At 41.8% G+C, this 19,582-nt stretch overlaps 1 protein-coding gene and 1 long non-coding RNA gene across 6 annotated transcripts in view; one reads left to right on the top strand and one right to left on the bottom strand.

The window, feature by feature from the left end:
• The window catches only part of FGFR3 (fibroblast growth factor receptor 3), a 74,252-nt gene that overhangs the window by 50,143 nt on the left and 4,527 nt on the right, over positions 1 to 19,582 (top strand). Inside the window, exons 8-17 of one of the 5 annotated variants that reach the window (XM_088139436.1) lie at positions 2,319 to 2,463; positions 3,852 to 4,039; positions 6,363 to 6,508; positions 6,612 to 6,733; positions 7,371 to 7,481; positions 8,967 to 9,157; positions 12,481 to 12,603; positions 15,767 to 15,837; positions 16,213 to 16,350; positions 19,473 to 19,578. In XM_088139436.1, the coding sequence (XP_087995562.1) occupies positions 2,319 to 2,463; positions 3,852 to 4,039; positions 6,363 to 6,508; positions 6,612 to 6,733; positions 7,371 to 7,481; positions 8,967 to 9,157; positions 12,481 to 12,603; positions 15,767 to 15,837; positions 16,213 to 16,350; positions 19,473 to 19,578 (1,341 nt within the window). Of the gene's footprint in view, positions 1 to 1,296; positions 1,448 to 2,318; positions 2,464 to 3,851; positions 4,040 to 6,359; positions 6,509 to 6,611; positions 6,734 to 7,370; positions 7,482 to 8,966; positions 9,158 to 12,480; positions 12,604 to 15,766; positions 15,838 to 16,212; positions 16,351 to 19,472; positions 19,579 to 19,582 lie in introns of all 5 variants that reach the window. The other 4 variants (XM_088139435.1, XM_088139434.1, XM_088139433.1 and 1 more) reach the window with 4 other exon arrangements.
• Positions 7,888 to 19,582, bottom strand: part of LOC148216161 (uncharacterized) — a 30,182-nt gene continuing 18,487 nt past the window's right edge. Inside the window, exon 3 of the long non-coding RNA XR_015795911.1 lies at positions 7,888 to 8,548. This is a non-coding gene — a long non-coding RNA (uncharacterized LOC148216161). The remainder of the gene's footprint in view (positions 8,549 to 19,582) is intronic.

Below are 19,582 nucleotides of genomic sequence, written 5' to 3'. Positions count from 1 at the left end.
TTGATATGTGCTGAAATTTTTTTTGAAAAAAACAGGGTTTAATCTTGCAGAGGAACTGACTGTATGACAGTATCTGAGAGACAGAACCAGAAATTGGGAAAGGCTTAATATAAATCTGAGCTCTATCACGAAACTATTTGGCACACTCAGGACACTACTGGTTGTCAGGCTTTGCAATAGGGAAGATAATAACACTGGATCACCACCCAGGATTGACGTAAGAATTGTTTGCATAGGTGGGGCAGCTGTTTCCCAGCACTATAGCCTTCCCAAAAGGACCTTCACATTAACTCAAGAGCAATTTTCATGCAAGCAATAAGCGGAGATTGCTTTGCAAAGACACTGGATGTAGTTCCTTAGCAGAGCCATTACAGTGTTTTGCTGGCCTCCCTCACTTGGTCCATGGATGAAATGATCTCTGAATATAGAAATATGTTGGAGAATACCAAATGTCCTTTATCTTCAAAAAAAGGAAGATCCACAGACCATTTAATATAGACCAACTAACATTGGGAAGCTTCTGAACAATGTTAGAAAACAAGTATAGGATGAGGGATATCTGAGTTGATAATAGTATTTGTAAGAGAGTTTTGAATAATAAATGCCAATTGAGCATGAGCCAATTACAATGTGGCTGCAAAAAAGGTAAATATGATTCTCAGGTGCAGCAATAGAAATACTGTTTTTAAGTTTATTCTGCACTGGTCAGACCCCTCTTTACATACTGTGTCCAGTTCTGTTCACCACACTCCAAGAGGGATTAAGGCAGACTGGAACAGGTTTAGAGAAAGCCAATGGGGGTAATCAAAGGGTTAGAAATTGATTGGTGTGAGAAGAGATTGAAGGAGTTGAGCTGGGCCTGTTAAGCCTTGGAAAGAGAAGATGGAGGGGGTTAGGATAGCCCTCTTCAGATACCTGAGGGGATCTGTCAAAGAAGAAGGCCAAGACCTGTTCTCCCTCATGCTGGAGTGCAGCATTTGAAAAAAAAACAGATTCAAGTGATTGGAAGGCAGATTCCAGTTAAATGTTAAGGGGATTTTCGTAGGAGCAAAAGCAATTTGGCGGTGAGACCAGTGGGCTCCTCTTCCCTGGATATGTCCAAGCAGAGGCTCAGCAGCCTTCTCTCTGAGAGCCCTGAATTTGGACTCCTGCACTGAGAAGAAGCTGTCTTCTTCCAACATTATAGTTCTGCCAAAAGACAAAGCATAGGAACAGCTAATCAGCCCTGTCTGTCTAACGTGTGATGGAGAGAGATTGTTCGGTTTACTGAAGTTCAGGTTTCTGTCTGTTCTGCAGTCTTGGATCAGTAAAGATCCTGAAGCTGATGTTTACCTAAATCTATTCAATGTGACAAAACAAGATGAAGGCGAATATCTTTGTAGAGCCAACAATTTCGTAGGCAGAGCCGAAAAATCATTTTGGCTCCACATTCACAAACCAGAACCAGGTAATCCCTCAACTCTGTCCCAGAGGCTTCGCAGCTGCACGAATGAGCTGCAACAGATTCAGCTGCTGGCCGTTTTGTTCTCTCTCCTCTCCCCTGATGCTTGAGATAATGACTTTCACTTTTTCTAACTTTTAGAATAACGAAATGCTTTATGAATCATTTGCTAAGAAAAATTCCCACATTAATGACTGTCTTTTCAACTTCTCTTCCTCCCTATTGTGTTATTAACTGGCTCTTTGTTTTCTTGAGTTTTCTGCCTCCTCCTCTCGTGATTCATCCCGCTCGCTTCTGTAGCAGGCGTTCGCATTGGCAAGGGAGGAAACCTTTAGTCACAAAAGCCACACGTTTTGAGCTCCTTTCCCATTTTCAGCGCTTTTCCAAAAATGGGCAAGGAAAGGCACTGAAACCTTCCCAACGGGAATAGGTGAGCAAGGGATTTCTTGATGGAGAAATCTCTGGATGAATTCTAACGTAAAACATGAAATGCTTTTCTTTGAAAACCACGTTTAACTTGCCCCACTCGTCTTAATCCTCACTGCTTGTCTCGGCGCCTTCTCTTTCACTTCTCTCTGCCGCCCAGTCTCCATCCTCACCCTCCTGACCACGAGACAGTCATTCTGTGGAGGGAATTTTTCATCAGACGCTTTGGCCTGCATGCATCTTTAGTGGGACAGAGTAAGAGCCTGGTGAAGGGAGCTGGTGCTTTGGATACAGACATCTGGTTGTGCTAGGGGACCGGAACAGGCCACAGGCACTTCAGATCACCATCTGCTTTTGAAATTTGTCTGGGTTACCTTTTCTGGGAATTTTGCTTATCCTGTTCTCCTCCTTCCTTTCCTATCTCTGTTTTGTTTTGTTCTTTCCTCTGTAGACAGCGGGTGTTAACAAAACGGATAAAGAGCTAGAAATTCTGTCCTTGCACAATGTTACTTTTGAGGACGCTGGGGAATACACTTGCCTGGCTGGGAATTCTATTGGTTTTTCACATCATTCTGCTTGGCTGACGGTATTACCAGGTATTTCTGCTTGGTCCCCTTTTCCCCTCTGCCTCTGAAGGGCATAGAACCCGTTTCAGGAAGGCCTAGTTCTTGAGCAGAAGATGCATCTGGTGTTTTAGGCCAGGATGATCATCTTCAGGCACGTTTCGCTTCGTGCAACTCATTATAAGTGGCAGTAAATAACACACTTCTATTCTGGAGATGAGCTTGAATCGTTAGCGTTTCTGTGGCTGGGAGGGGTGGTGCCATCTTCAGAATGTAGGCTGTTAAACTGTTGTGGCTGTAACACTGATTTTTAAACAGCTACAAGCGTGTGAGAAGAGAGATGCTGCCACAGATTCTGGGTCCTGTTCAGGAGGGGGCCTGCCCATGCTGATGAAGCCCCGCTCCCTTCTTATGTGCGTCATGCATGTGAAACAGTTGCAAACACACTTATGACTTTTTGGGCCCTCCTGAGGATGCCCCATAGCAGTTCAAAAGCCTTTGTTTTAAACCACTCATGAGCTTGGGCATTTATGTGGAGTGGTTTCGTGTCACTGGATTCCAAGCTTCCACATTTAATTCGGACCTGTTATGTGAAGCGCTGTGAGTCATTGGCGGCTCTCACCTTCTATAGTCAGTTGCTCACAAGGTGGACCTGAAGGCAGCCTCTTGGCTCACACCCACCTACCCTGTGGAGCCCCAGCCCTTCTTCTCCCTTTGGGTGTCTCTTGGCAAGGAGGAATGTTAATGATTGGTGCCAATGAATCATAGAACCACATTCCCAAATTAATATTCTTCTCTGCCCCAACTCCATAAAGTCTGTTGGCTGCCAGCTCATCTCAGAAACTCTAGACTGTTTCTCAAACAGTGCTGCAGCACGTACTGAAATTTTGCATTTCAGCATTTTTCTGTTAATAGTGCCTGTTAATTATATTTGAATTTCAGGACGTGTTTCATTTCAGTATTTAAATGGCTTATCCTCCTAAATAAAGGATCTAGCAGAGAAAGCTGCTAGATTCTCAGAAGATAGGGTTTCATATCTGTTGAAAAGCATTCTACGCCGAAGTTCGCATCACCAAATTTTTAGAAAGCCACATTAGGTTTTGTGACTTTTGCTATTTATTATTGAATAACGAAACTTCCAGTGCTAGCATGAACCCCGTCACCCCTACAGAAGAACAGCGAGATGCTTTTCAAGGTCCTGTGGCACAATTCTGAACTTACCTTTTAAAATAACTTGCATGCAACCTAGGAGGTTTGTGAGTGCCATGAGTAAGAAGGGGGAAAACAGCTATTTAGTAGTGCATCATGAGTGTTTTTTGTAGTAGTGTATTTTAGATTGGGCATGACCTCTACCGAAACATATAAGGATAGGATCGGGCTGCCATTCTTCTGGTTCCTAACATGCATCTCTCCCTCTCCAGCAGAAAAACGAGTTGCGAGAGATGATTCCAGCTCATTTTATGCAGGCATCCTCAGCTATGGGATCGCCTTCGTGCTTTCCATCCTGGTGGCAGTGATAGTGGTGATTTATAGAATTAAAAGGCCAGCCAAAAAAGCTATGAACACCACCACAGTTCAGAAGGTCTCCAAGTTCCCTCTCAAGAGACAGGTAACAGAAAGTAGATACAAGATCACGGTTTCCCTATATCTCTACCCTCTCCTTGTCCTCCTTATTTTTTTAGATCTGGAGAAGGACTAAGCAAGTTGTCAGGTCACGCTTTGGAGAATGTGGATTTATTCCAGTGGATCTCTGCTGTTGCTGGAGACTTAACTTTTGTTTAAAGGATGGCCTTAACGTCTTACAACATTCTGGTTTACGGATCCTGACTCTCTCTTGGATTCTGCACAATCTAACATTAACATGGAATATAAAACAGACCTAGACTAAAAGCACACTTCCCAAACTGCTTCTTTTTACAGTAAGAAAAGGCACAAATGAACCTGTTTTCACTGATTTAACTCAAAATTAACATGAAGGCTTTCTCTTGGAAGAGCGTACCAGGAAAGGATCACGTCAGTACTATTTTTAACAAACTTGGTGATTCCTGTGTTTGGGGGAAGAAGTGGGAAACATTCAGATTATAAGAATAGGCCTTCTTGGATCAAACCAAGTACTGTTTTTTTCACAATAGACAACCAGATGATTCTGGGGTGCTTGCAGACAAGTGGTGGAAATATCTCTCTCCTTTATTTGCCTGCAATAATAGGCAACTTACTGTGTTGTCATGCTGCCCCATGACAATAAATAATATTGAGTCTTCAGAGTCAACAGCCACTGATATACCTGTCCTCCTTGAGTTTCGCCTAACTTTTAGGAACCATCATCTTGTGGTAATCACTTCCACAAGTTAATTAAGTATTGTGTGAAGAAGTGCTTCCTTTGACCTCCTCTAAATCTGTTTCCAGTCAGTTTTCATTGAATGGTTCTAACATTACAAGAGAAGGGGGAAAAAATCCCTATTCATTTTCTCCATGTCACGCATGTTTCCCCTCAACTGCTGTTTTTCCATGCTAAAGAGTCCCAAATATTCTAGCCCTGATATTTTGGTTGCCACATCTCTTTTTTTCTACCTGTCATATCTTTTTCAAATATGGGGAGCAGTACTGGACATGGTATTCTAGATGCAAGTGTGCCCTATATTTATAATGGCATTTCAGCGTTGGCCATTTAATATTCAAGTCCCTTTCTTGACAAGCCCCAGCACGGAATTGCTTTTTTCACAGCTGCTGAGCACTGACAAAATGGCCTTGAGATTTTCTCCTAGCTAGTTTCAAACAGCTCTGATCCGGTAATTACATAAGAAAAATGGGGTGGGGGGGCTCGGTGTGCATCACCTTACATTCATTTGCCATTGAGCTGAACACCGTAAAGATCTTTCTGGAGCTCTTCGCAATCACTTTTGAGTTTTGCCACCATGAACAGTTTGGTGTTATCCACAACTTTGCCAATGTCATTGCTTACCCCTGTCCAGTTTATTGAAGCTATGTATGTGAGATGCAGTGTGTGTTCACCATACCTTTGGGGCCAGTTCAGCTCTTGTAGTTCCAGAAAAGCTGTAGCTGTTGGGCAGAGATTTTGTTCATCCACGAGAGCTCCGTACCTGCACATGTGCTGCTTCAGTAGTTCTTTCCACTACTACAACAAGTAATTTATGAACAAGTTTAAAACTCTTAATTCTTAAAGGATTCCACATCTTCTTTCCTTCCATTAAGAAAATTGCGTGTTTATTCCTACTTTATTACAATGGTTTGGGCAATGTTGTAGAATTTGTCTAATAAAGGAAATTGTCAGTTTTTTAGGAGTCTGAAGCGCAATGTGTGGAACACTTACCTCTTCTCCGTTCAGGGTTTAGTTATCGTTTCATTTGGTGCACTCATCATACTAAACATGACTTATTTAACTGTGAATTTCTTGAATGAAATACAATCAGCTGGTCACATAGCATGCTAATCTGAAAATAGCAGGTTATATAAGTGAAGGAAGTCCTGGCAAATGGAGCTCCAGATTTTCTCAATATTCTTTCTTATTTCAAAGAAAAGGGTCTGCTTTTTGAAATATCTAGGCACTCAAGCAAGTTATTCCATAGATAATTACTGTTGCCAGGAGGAGGCCTAATGTTATGCAAAATCATAGATGTGCTTCTCTCATTGGAATGAATTCCAAAGGAGCAGCGCTGTTAACTCTCAGGAATTAGAAGTTAGATCATTTAAACCAAAATACATAGTTCTGAAAAACATTAATTGGATTACTTAACAAGAATGCCACAGTACAAAATACAAGATAGACAGTCAGTGGTTTCCAGTAAAGGTTTAATAACTCCTACATTGCAGCTCACAAAAGCTCACCACCCCTTTTCCACCTCTTCTGCAACATCCATGTGCTACCTTAAGAGGCTGATGGCAATAACACCTCCTTTGCTCTATTCAAGCAGGTGTCTTTGGAGTCCAACTCTTCCATGAATTCCAATACTCCTCTGGTCAGGATCACCCGCCTTTCCTCCAGTGAGGGAGCCATGCTGGCAAATGTCTCTGAGCTTGAGTTGCCAGCTGACCCGAAGTGGGAATTGGCAAGATCTCGGTGAGGAAACTGGATACAGGCATTGCTTGGGGATGGTCACCTCTTTGTTCTTCGGGTATCACGGTGTTTTCCATGCTCACGTTCTCACTTGTTTGCTTTTCAGCCTGACTCTAGGGAAGCCACTGGGTGAAGGCTGCTTTGGTCAAGTAGTGATGGCAGAAGCAATGGGGATTGACAAGGAAAAACCAAACAAGCCTATTACTGTAGCTGTCAAGATGCTGAAAGGTACTGAAAGCACCAAATGCAAGGAGATGGGATTTCCCATGAGCCTTGCCTCTGCGTTTCTGATTTCCAGCCCTGCCTTGGTTCCCTTCTCAAGCTTCATCTCCATGGACTGACTTCTGAGATACAACATCTCAGGCTTTTGGGGTCTCTCCCCTGTCCTTCATACCAAGTCAACAGGCTGTGGGAATTCATCCTTGATTCTGCCTCTCAGTTCTTAAACTGCTGCTCTTCACAGTTTAAGACAGGAAGCGGGAGTAGGGAGCATTTGCTTATAAGTGCCATGCCTTCTGTCCCACTCCATCTTTGAAGCAGAAGGGGCCTTATTCCTGAATAAATTCTGAACAGTTCCCCTGACCTAGCCTGGACCTGAACTTGGACCAGCAATTCTGCAGTGCAGAATAGCAGATTTGTATATTTGAAAACATCCTTTGTTATCCAAAGTTGGAGGAAGGGTGGGGGAAGACCCAGTGATCCCTAAAGCCAGAAATAGGGTGGAATCACAAGCAAGCAGCAGCGAGTGCTATCAGCCTGCAAGCTAAAATATCAAGGTGCAAAGACCACCAGGCAGAATTAGATACGCGTGGCATAGGACAGAAATGCTTTTTTCTCAGTGCTGCTTTTCTCCTCTCTCTCATAGATGATGCCACAGACAAAGATCTGTCTGACTTAGTCTCAGAAATGGAAATGATGAAAATGATTGGGAAGCACAAAAATATTATTAATCTCTTGGGTGCCTGCACACAGGATGGTACGTTTCTAAAGCACGTGGCTGTGGAACTTGATAAAGTTAGTCATGTGCATGCTCAGCCTGGATCTTTTTATGCATATTGAACCAATGCTGTCATGAATACTCTTTTTGCGGGGGTGGGGGGCTGTATTTTATTAAATATTGCCTAATAATGCTTTTGTCTGTGAGTTTAGAGCTGGTGTAGAAAAGTAACTCTTTCTCATGCCTCAGTTGCCATGAAGGACCAATTGAAATATTTAAATTATTTAAACGGGGCTAGTAGCCCATTTTTCTGCAGCAGTGTTCTTTTGCACACTTTTTCTCTGACTTACCTGTGTTTGCAGAACAACTAATGTGCTATCTAGAAGGAAAAATTGAAGTGAAGTGAATTCCATGCAGCTTTGCACTGTTTTCGCAAAGAAAGAACTGATGCTTTAAAAAAAGTTTATAAAATGATAAAGATTACTTTTATTGTAATGCACAGAGCAGTTTCTGGCAGTTGTAGGCTGCTCGTTCTGGAACCATTTCAGTGTTGCAACCAGCCTGAACCAGATCTCATGAATTTAACTACAGATGCCCAAGCAATCTCTGTCAGTTCAGAGCCCATCATTAGATTTCAACCACTTTACATAGAACTGCTATTGCCATTTTAATACCCATTTTCCTACTTTGAATAGATTATTTTAGTCTTCTACAATGCCTGTTTTTATTCTAATCCATGTAAATTGATGTCATCAGCAAAGGAATATCAATTTTCTGATGGCACCTAATGCAAGATTCTGTGTGAACCAGTTGAAAAGCAGAGTCCCAATATCTTCTCCCTCCATGTTCCTGCTTTCTGCTTTCTCCTGCTGAGGTGAATTCTGCCTCTGCAAAAGCACTCTGGTGGTATCTAATCTGGAGAAGCATCTCCATGAGGGAACCTCACAGGTCGAACTGTATGTGTGGAAATTCCCACGTGAGCTCAAACCTTCCACTATCTGAACTGGAACCCAGTAGAAGCTTAGTGGGTGTTCAGGAAGGCATCTTGGTCAGACATCTCTGCTTAACATGCAAGTGGGCTTTCAGATGAGACGTCCACAGGGCCACTGTGAAGAGGTAGGGCTTTGATTAGTCAGTAAATATCCATTGGCTCAGATTTATGAAAAAAAATATCTTTATCAATACTGTATTGAATGCCAGTTTGACTTGACGTGGGCATATAGGTTCCTTTCTGATAAATGGTTGGAAGATATTCTGATTCTTCCAGTTTGAGCTTTTATGTCTGTAGTTTGAGGATATTCCCAGAACCATTCCCCCCCCCACACACACACACACTTGCTAAATTGTTATGGTGCAACTCCTCTTTGCAGTATTAAAGTTAATGCATCTATCCTGGAACTGAAGTTCCTCTCTTCTAGAATCTGAAAGAAAGGACATACCAATCATAAAATAAGTAGCAAGCTGGCAGAAAACGTGGAGAGATATGAAAGTGCATTTCAAACAATGACTGATTGTTTTCTCCAGGACCTCTCTATGTTCTTGTGGAATATGCATCAAAGGGGAATTTAAGGGAATACCTTAGAGCTTGTCGGCTACCTGGCATGGATTATTCCTTTGATACCTGCAAGCTACCTGAAGAACAGCTAACATTTAAAGACTTAGTCTCGTGTGCCTACCAGGTAGCGCGTGGAATGGAGTATCTGGCATCTCAAAAAGTGAGTAGCAAAGAACTTGGAAAACCTAAGCTTTCAAAGACTACCTTGTACTGAGAGCCAAAAAAAGATGGTTTATATGATAATGTGAAACAAATATACTAATTTGTATTAAGGGAACAGGAATAACATTATACACTGGGTCAAACAGCTGGGAAAGGAGATAAATAGGCTAGAAGAAGTGTAAGAAGCTGAAGTGACATTAATTTGGAAGTGAGTTCGCTTGCATTGGAACATACATAGTTCATGGAGAGATCGTGGAGATGGAACAGCTAAAAGTTGATTTGAAGATGATATATTTATTCCTTTGGTTAGCTGAGAGAAAGGACGCAAGGATGGGATGTCTAGATCAGAAATATTCTGTATCTTGAAGAGAGCATGAAAAATTAAGGCCTCAGTTCCTATGTGCTTTCATGATTAGATGCCTTGAACAAAATTGAACAGCCTATTGAGGTTGATATAGCCCCTATACAGCTAATCTTCAACCTATGACCGTTCATTTAGCAGCCATTCAAAGTTACAACGGTGCTGAACGAATGGTGGTTACAACAGGTCCTCGGAGTTTTGACCATCCTAGCACCCCCCCATCACATGATCCCAATCTGGGCACTTGACAACCAGTTTGCACTTATGACCAGTTGCAGCACCCCCCAATCACATGATAGCCATTTGCAACCTTCCCTGCTGGCTTCCCCAGAAAGTCAGTGGGGAAGCCAGCAGGGAAGGTGGCAAATCCTAGGGTAAGTCCTCCCCAAGCCTCTCTGTGCTCGTGCCATGCTGGCCACTCGTGCACCCTTGCTGACCCTCACTGTGCACCCCCACACTTCCCCATGCACCCAACCCCCGCTGCATCTCTCACACATCCCCTTGCACCCTGCCCAACCCACACGCCTCTCGCGCATCCCCTCACACCTTCACTCATCCTCCCCAGCCCGCATCTCTTGAGCACTCAACCTGTGCCGTGCCTCTTGTGCACTCCATGCACCCTGCCTGACCCGCACCTCTCTCATGCACCCAACCTGTGCTGCACCTCTTGTGCATCCTTCCCAACCTGCGCTGCACCTCTTGCGCACCTCCACGCACCCTCCCCGTCCCTCCCTTGTGCACTCTCCCACACACCGTCTTGCTCCTTCCCACACCCGGCAGCAGCCACTTCCCTGCCTGCCCAGCTGGGACTTGCAATTTCCTGCTGGCTTCCCCAGTGACTTTGGTTGTGGGAGGCTGGCACTGTGGGATTCGGTTAACAATGGCAACCAGAACTGCAGGGATTGCCATCGCTAAGCAGTGCAGTCGCAGTTTATGACCACATCGCTTAGTGATGGAAATTCTGGTTCCAATTGCCATTGTAAGTCAAGGGCTACCTCATATTGAAGTTAAGAACAAAGTCTGGAGAAAGGTTTTAACTTTAATGGTAGTGAAAGACTGCTAATGGATTCAGTGGTATTAGTAGCTTTAGGTCTGGAGTTTTTCCCTAGTGAGATCTTTGGATTAGCTGGTTCAGGAGCTACCTTGGGCCTCTTGATCTGTTTAGTAACCAAAGTGGGATCTGCATGTGCCACAGTTTTGTAATACAGTATTTTCAAGTGAGGGTTCCTTGTGTTAATTAATTGAATTAAAAGATTAACAAGATTATAAAACATAAACAATAAAAATACAGAAAACAACTAATTATAAGAAAAATATAAACAGAGCAAAAGAGAGAAAAAACTCAAAAAAATCATTGGTTTACAAAAAATACTTTACAATACTCTGTTATTAAATGGAAAAATGATGAAACTGCTCTATTGTTGTAAAATATCATGAAAACTAGGTCAAAGGGAAGCATATTGCTTCATTTTCTGTTTAGTGGAAAGAATTGCCTTTTAAAAAACAGATACATTACACTTTCCCTATTTCTCAAAATAATTCTTTTGGCAGTTCCCCAGTCTGAGCATAAGCATAATTCCTCAAAGACAGTCAGATTCCAGAGTTTTGGAATATAATTCAGCATAATATTAACAACTTTTACATTGAGGGATTTCCCTATAAATCTTCTTGCATATTAAAATGTTATTCCTCCCCCTCCCAAAAAAATCCAGTAATTCTCAGGATCAAATCATATGGGACAATGAACCCTCAATTTTTTTTACATCTCTCCAACAAGGAAATCTAATGTCTCTCCTTTCAAATATATGAGGAATCCAAAAAAATCAAAACACAGTTTTTTAATGGATCGATTTTAATCTCAAATCGGTTCATAGTGATATTCTTAAGGACTTGTGATCGTTGATGTGACATTATGGGGTCCTCCAATTTCTTAGTCCATAGTCCCTAAATCACAGTGATTTCACCTTAAAAAATATTGATAGCGTTACGTTGTAGTTTAGTCTCAGTCTTGGATTCTGCCAAATAAGAAAGCAGTTTGGGTACCTCTGAAGTGACTGAAGCATCTGGCCCATGTTGAGCCATCAAAAAATGCTTAAGTTGAAAACGTTGCCACTGTTGTGAATTAAGAAGACCAAATAAGAATGCTTGTCTACCTTACTAGACAAGCAAAAGGTAATGAATGAGATACACTTTGATCACCAAAAATGTACAGCAGTTATTGACTTTGCTACAGCAAGGGTTAGTGCATTATCTCTTCATCATAGTTTTGGGGGTTCACGTACAGCATTAATGGGCCTGTGCAGAGATATTCATGATCTTCTAGAGCATCATAATTCATAATCTTCTAGAGCATCCAGAATTCTGGGGACAGTCCTTCCCTCTGCATGATTTTGTGGCTCACCCTGAACCCCTGAAATGATTTTCAAGCACTACAGTTTCTTGTTGTAGACATGGTAGGAGTGGGAGTCTGCATTGTAGGAAAAGAGTCATTGCTAGCCTATGGTGTTAAAACAATCAGGAGGAGTCTAGTAACACCTTTTCTGACTAACACATTTTATTAAAGAGCACAAGTGAAGTGTGCAGTCAAGATTCCTTAGCATGGATTAATTCCCACTTAATAGGCATTAACATTTAGGCAACCCAACCTAGGGTGTAAAAATCTGGGCAACTGCTAGGATAGCAGCAGCAAATAATGATGTAATTTTATACTTCCCCTTTACTTCCAATTCCTGTTGTTTTGTAGTAACATCTAGGATGTACCTTTAAGGGCAAATAAAGAGCTGCTACTACATTGAAAATCTCAACATTGCTGCAACAATTTGTACCCCAAAGTACAAGGAATTAAACAGAACCCTCAAATTTTTAATGGAGAATATAGCTGCTTATTGACTCCAAATGTCCATTATAACTTTTTAACAACATGTTAAGCCATGTTTTTCTATTTACTTATCCCTTTGCAGTGTATTCACCGGGACCTGGCAGCTAGAAATGTTCTGGTCACAGAAGACAATGTGATGAAGATAGCTGATTTTGGCCTAGCCAGAGATGTTCACAACATTGATTATTACAAAAAAACAACTAATGTAAGTGGAAAGTTTCCAAAAAATGAGGCAGTTCTGATCATTTGCCATCCAGATGTGCTAGAATGGTGACTCCCAGATTTCCTAGCCAGCATGGGGAACACCATATCAAGGAAGGATACGTTGGATATCTCAAAAATGGTTTTATATTCTTTTTAAGCATTTTTCCAACTGAAAACAAGTCCTTTATTTACAGTGGGGCAAAAAAGTATTTAGTCAGCCACCAATTGTGCAAGTTCTCCCACTTAAAAAGATGAGAGAGGCCTGTAATTTTCATCATAGGTATACCTCAACTATGAGAGACAAAATGAGAAAAAAAATCCAGAAAATCACATTCTCTGATTTTTAAAGAATTTATTTGCAAATCATGGTGGAAAATAAGTATTTGGTCACCTACAAACAAGCAAGATGTCTGGCTCTCACAGACCTGTAACTACTTTAAGAGGCTCCTCTGTCCTCCACTCGTTACCTGTAGTAATGGCACCTGTTTGACCTTGTTATCAGTATAAAAGACACCTGTCCACAACCTCAAACAGTCACACTCCAAACTTCACTATGGCCAAGACCAAAGAGCTGTCGAAGGACACCAGAAACAAAATTGTAGACCTGCACCAGGCTGGGAAGACTGAATCTGCAATAGGCAAGCAGCTTGGTGTGAAGAAATCAACTGTGGGAGCAATAATTAGAAAATGGAAGACATACAAGACCACTGATAATCTCCCTCGATCTGGGGCTCCACGCAAGATCTCACTCCGTGGGGTCAAAATGATCACAAGAACGGTGAGCAAAAATCCCAGAACCACACGGGGGGACCTAGTGAATGACCTGCAGAGAGCTGGGACCAAAGTAACAAAGGCTACCATCAGTAACACACTACGCCCCCAGGGACTCAAATCCTGCAGTGCCAGATGTGTCCCCCTGCTTAAGCCAGTCCATGTCCGGGCCCGTCTGAAGTTTGCTAGAGAGCATTTGGATGATCCAGAAGAGGATTGGGAGAATGTCATATGGTCAGATGAAACCAAAGTAGAATGTTTTGGTCTAAACTCAACTCGTCGTGTTTGGAGGAGAGAGAATGCTGAGTTGCATCCAAAGAACACCATACCTACTGTGAAGCATGGGGGTGGAAACATCATGCTTTGGGGCTGCTTTTCTGCAAAGGGACCAGGACGACTGATCCATGTAAAGGAAAGAATGAATGGGGCCATGTATCGTGAGATTTTGAGTGAACACCTCCTTCCATCAGCAAGGGCATTGAAGATGAAACGTGGCTGGGTCTTTCAGCATGACAATGATCCCAAACACACCGCCCGGGCAACGAAGGAGTGGCTTCGTAAGAAGCATTTCAAGGTCCTGGAGTGGCCTAGCCAGTCTCCAGATCTCAACCCCATGGAAAACCTTTGGAGGGAGTTGAAAGTCCGTGTTGCCCAGCAACAGCCCCAAAACATCACTGCTCTAGAGGAGATCTGCATGGAGGAATGGGCCAAAATACCAGCAACAGTGTGTGAAAACCTTGTGAAGACTTACAGAAAACGTTTGACCTCTGTCATTGCCAACAAAGGATATATAACAAAGTATTGAGATGAACTTTTGATATTGACCAAATACTTATTTTCCACCATGATTTGCAAATAAATTCTTTAAAAATCAGACAATGTGATTTTCTGGATCCCCCCCATTTTGTCTCTCATAGTTGAGGTATACCTATGAGGAAAATTACAGGCCTCTCTCATCTTTTTAAGTGGGAGAACTTGCACAATTGGTGGCTGACTAAATACTTTTTTGCCCCACTGTACATGTATACTTTCTTTCTTTTTGTAATTCATTCTCACTGAGAGAAAGGAAAGGAAAGCTTTCTACACATATTGAAGGAATCCAGTACATTTTAAACTCATTAACTAGCTGAATCCAGTATCTTGAGATATTCATACAAGAAATAGTGCATATGTGTGTAAATGCAAAACTGTCCAATTTCCAGAAGAAAGCATAGGGACTCATTTGTACATATGCTAAACAGGAAAGATTTGATTTCTGGGTCCATGATCTGGATTAATCTGGAATATGGGGTGCTGGCACGAGACAGTTTCAGCTCTCAAGGGCTGGTGAACGTCTGTTTGGCTAAAGCATGGCCAACTTGATCAGGACAGCTTTAGGCTGAGTCCTATGCAGGTTGTAGGTGAAAACTTCGTAGTAAATTCCCTAAGAACAATACTTGCCTGCTGTAGAAGGGTGCGAAAGTGCTGCTGTTATGAAGCCCTGTTAAAGCAGAATGAGTTGAGGTTGGCCAAAAGGAAGAGAAAAGAATCAGGATTATCAGTCTTTGATCACATGCCAAGGTTGTAAAAAACTAGTTTTCCCTAGCATTGCTATGGCCCAGTGAGGCTCACGTTCCATTCCTCTGTGATGCTTCTTGGAACAGAAATAGATTATTAGTCATTAATCAAAAACCTTTAAAACAATACTGCTTATTCTTAGGGAAAGTATTGCTTGTCATTGATAAATTGTCCACTGGAATCCTCAGCTTGTCTCCTTTTATTTTAGATTTTGTTAAAGGTATCTCAGATTTTGGTGAGATTAGGTAAAACAACTTACCAAATGCTGCTGAAATCTGCTTGTGCTTTCACCCTAAGGCAAGAAATCTCATGATGTGACAGTATTTCCAGCTGGATCTGGATCCAGCAGCCCAGAGAGTGTTTCTGCTCTGCCCAGTAAACCTTTCTGTCTTCTTACAAGAGGAATTTTTTATACCAATTCTTAAATTTGTCTGAATATAGTCAATTGATTTTTGTGATAAGATTCTGTCTTGCATTTTATTTGTGAAGTGAAGCCATTACAATGCATGTCAGGGACAATAAAAGAGCTGCAGTTTGGGTAAGAGGGGAAACCAGAAGACAGACAGAGATGGGAAGAAGATAAGTCAATTGATGAGAATCTTGACTGGTTATCTTAAGAGGAAGAAGTTTGTATTAGATACATTAACTGTGGATGGTGGATCAAGTAGATAATAAGTGTAATGGCCATCATTACAGTGTACAATGATTTGATGAATTTGGATTGGTCATAATTAAAAATTATTTGGACCAGTTTACAGCAGAGGGGATCAGATGGAGTGACAGCAGGATGGCAGAAATTGCTGACAGATATTTTGTTTTCCTCTCTCTAATTACAGGGCCGGCTGCCTGTGAAATGGATGGCTCCAGAAGCATTGTTTGACCGTGTCTACACTCATCAGAGTGATGTGTAAGCAATACCCACAGTTTTAAAATAAAAGGAACAAAATGTCTATTCATGAAAGAGTTGTAATGCCATGCAGGGAAGATATCCTGAAATCCATGAATAAATGGGCTTATTCCATTCATTGGTCTTAGTGGAGACTTTCTCAAAGATCAAAGAGATGGGCTGTATCTATATAAATGCTTATCTAATTTCAAATTTCGGCTTCTATTCAGCTGTATCAACAGATTTGCCAGTATTTGGTTTAAAAAAATAAGATCCAGGAAATTCAGTCCTCAAGCTCCTGGTGACATGTTACCTTTGTATGGCTTCACAGGGGGAAAAATACATCTTAATTTCCTTTTTCAACATCTCATTGGATTTTTCAACTTTGGTTTTCAGATGGTCGTTTGGAGTGCTGCTATGGGAGATCTTCACTTTGGGGGGGTCTCCATATCCAGGAATTCCAGTTGAGGAACTCTTCAAACTGCTAAAGGAGGGCCATCGTATGGACAAGCCAGCAAATTGTACCCCAGATTTGTAAGTCTTCTACCTGGGAATACCATACTTTGGGAAGGCATGTTTTTCTGTCTATCAGGATGAGTTCTTGTTAATTCAGTTTCTTCACCCCCATGTTCTCTGTTCATAACTATCTTTAACCTCTAAAAAGTACCCATTTGTGTTAGGAAGCATACAGACAGTAAAAGTACAGTAACTGTCAAATCAATCTATTGGGTTTATTCACTCAGATGCCTAGTTGAAAGACCAAGTCACCCAGGAAAAGCCCTCCTGCATCAGGCCAGATGAACTGCAGAGAAGGACTCTTCTGTTTAGCATTTCTCAGCAGCTGCCTTGACAGGACTACTGTTACATGTTCTCAGCTTGGCTGATTTGACTTCACTTTAAGTCCATTCCAATGACCAATCATGGCACAGTTCACCACTCGAGAAGACTGCATACCTTTTTCCTCTTCATGATACCTTTCAGTAGGACTATTCAGTTGGACATGCAGTTGGCAATAGTTGCTATTATTGGGCACTTATAAAATCCCAACTATCCTAAGTACAGTATACATATTAAAAGATAAGACTGAATGAAGGCTCACAACATAGTAGACAAGAAGGACGGAAGAGAGAAACCAGAGCTGAAATGACTGCATGTTCTTCTGATGAAGACCTTTGGGGAAATACTCAGTGATGTCTCCTTTTAGGCTGTGGTCTCTTGATCAGGGGAGAAGGCCATAACATTGAACTCTGAGGCTCGGCAGTTATTAGCACCAGTGAGAATTAAAGTTCTTCTATAGCCCATTAGTCCATTTTACGTCTTAATTTCAACTACTGACAAAAATAACCAGACGGGTTATCAATAGAAAGATATACCATATATACTTGTGGATAAGCTGAGAATTTTAGGTGCCAAAATAAACCAAAAAATTGGGTTTGGCTTATCCATGGATGGGCTTATCCACGAATATATATGGTAATACTTTTTTTTTAAGCACACATATATCCCATATATACTCACAAATAAGCCCATCTGTGGATAAGCTAACCCAGTGGGCTCAGTAAAGCAACAGGATTCCCTGCTAACAAACCCAAACTCAGTAAAGCAACAGGATTCCCTGCTAATAAAAAAAAAAATTAAAAATATATAATTTGCCAAGATGTGGATAAACACTCTTGATCAAAAGAACATAGTATTTGATGAACACCAGGTCATGTTGGTCTTTGCCTGTCAGTAACCTCAATCTGTAGCGCAACAAGTGAAGTTAAATTCATGAATGCTCCTTTAGGTGTCAAGTTCTTCTTCCTCAAGGTAGACCAAGGTGGAGTTTTCCTCTACAAGCTGAAAACATCACTCACAAAAATACCAACCATTCCATTTCCAGACAGTTTCAGACATTCCAGATAGAACTAAGGATGTGTAAATCCATTCCACTGCATTGTCTATAAATAGGGCGAGCCTTCCAATTTGGTTGTGGGGGGGTGATTCCTGAAACAAACATCTGTTTTACTGATTTGTTCTCCATCTCTACTTGGAGAGAGAACATAATGGGAATCTCAGTATGTGCTAGAGAAGGCAAGTACAGTGGCAAAGTGGGGAAAGGGACTGAGAAAGGCCAAGTACCTACAGTGTATGTTGTATGTTCTCCTTCCCTAAAACATAATTCCCCATTTTTGTATGCAACTTTGAGAAACGTGAGAGTCCTTTTTCTGATGGACCTTTAATGAACAGCTAGAAAATGAATCTGTCAAAACTCTCAATACTACTGCCATTAGCATGCAAAAGACAAACATCCAACAGTGATATAAACAAACAGGGTCAAAAATGCAGGTCCTCACCTAAGTCATGCATGTTTCTAGAGGTTCCTTTGGCTTTATGCCAAGATCTACATGATGGTCTATGGATGCTTTAGCACTTTCCCCTGGTCTCCAAAACTGCCTCTCCACAAAGGCAAGCCCCGGACTAGCCGTTGTCCTCTTCCTAGACCAGGCATGACAAGCCATTTTCCTTCCTTTCAGCATTCATTCTTTGCCACAGGCCACCCACTGCTGATGTGCTACTATTTGCACATCTTAAAACTTCTCCATACATTTAATAAATATTCTAGCAAGGTACACAAACTCATCTGCTTGCTCTCATTTTTGCCATGTATGTGTAACTTGTACACATTTGCTCTGGTACATGACTTTTCAGATCTGTCCCTCTTATTGAATTTATTCCATCTTCAGCATTGCTGCTAATGAGAAAGATTCAGTGCAGGTCAGTTTCGACACAGCACAGTCAAAGCCCAGTTTTATCCCAAACATGTCCCCTCTAATATAGAGACTATTCTGGCTCTACAGCTACATGATGATGCATCCCATTAGAACTGCCAGCAGTTTTCTGTCAGGTTTCTAGGCGACCTGTAGCACACGCCAGATTTTCTGTGGAGAACGATGGAAGAGTGGATCCTCTCCACTCTTCAAGTTGGCTTTTCTCAGGTATAAAAAGATATTGCCTCAGAACACCTTTACTCCGTGAGATTTCAAATTCAAGAATTAGAGAGTTGGAAGTGCTTCTGTAAGGTCATCTTGATCATCTCCTATCTCCTGGGAGTATTGTTTGGTGTGGCGTAGTAATGAAGGCGCTGGAGTAGAAGTGGGGAGACCCAGGTTCAAGTCCATCCTTTCTCATGGAGGACCCTGGGACTATCCCTCCATCTCAGCCCAGCGGCAGTGAGGGGTAATGGGGGAGTGCTGGGCTAAGAGTGAGGAGGCCCAGGTTCTTGTCCACCTTCAGCCACAGAAGCTCCCTGACTGACTTTGGACCAGTCTCTCTCCTCTCTCCCCTCTCTCTCTCTCTCTCTCTTCTCTCTCTTACTCCAACCCACCTCACATGATTTTTGCTGTGAGGAAGAACAAGAGGAGGGAGCAATATGTATGCTGCCTTGAGCTTTTCTGCAAAAAAGATGGGATATAAATCTAATAAATAAATATTATTGTATGGGTCTTTCCTCTAACTTAACTTCAAAGCCTTGCTTTTTTTTTTTTTAACGAATGTAACTGTAGAAAACATGGACAGTAAACAAAACGCCAGCCAATTCTCAAATGTGCTGATTAAAGCTTGTGTGTTTTCCCGTCCTTTATCAGTTGTACTGATCAGCTCCTTCTCTTCCTCAGGTACATGATTATGAGGGAATGCTGGCACGCAGTGCCTTCACAGCGGCCAACTTTTAAGCAGCTGGTAGAAGACCTGGATCGAGTGCTGACAGTGACCTCAACAGATGTGT

This window comes from Python bivittatus, unplaced genomic scaffold, assembly GCF_059951505.1.
Source record: "Python bivittatus isolate LINGU-HERP-01145 unplaced genomic scaffold, Pbiv_v1 ctg000210_np1212, whole genome shotgun sequence".
Classification (NCBI taxonomy): Eukaryota; Metazoa; Chordata; class Lepidosauria; order Squamata; family Pythonidae; genus Python; species Python bivittatus.
The sequence above is the reverse complement of the archived record's forward strand: the minus strand, read 5'-3'. Positions and strand labels throughout refer to the sequence as shown.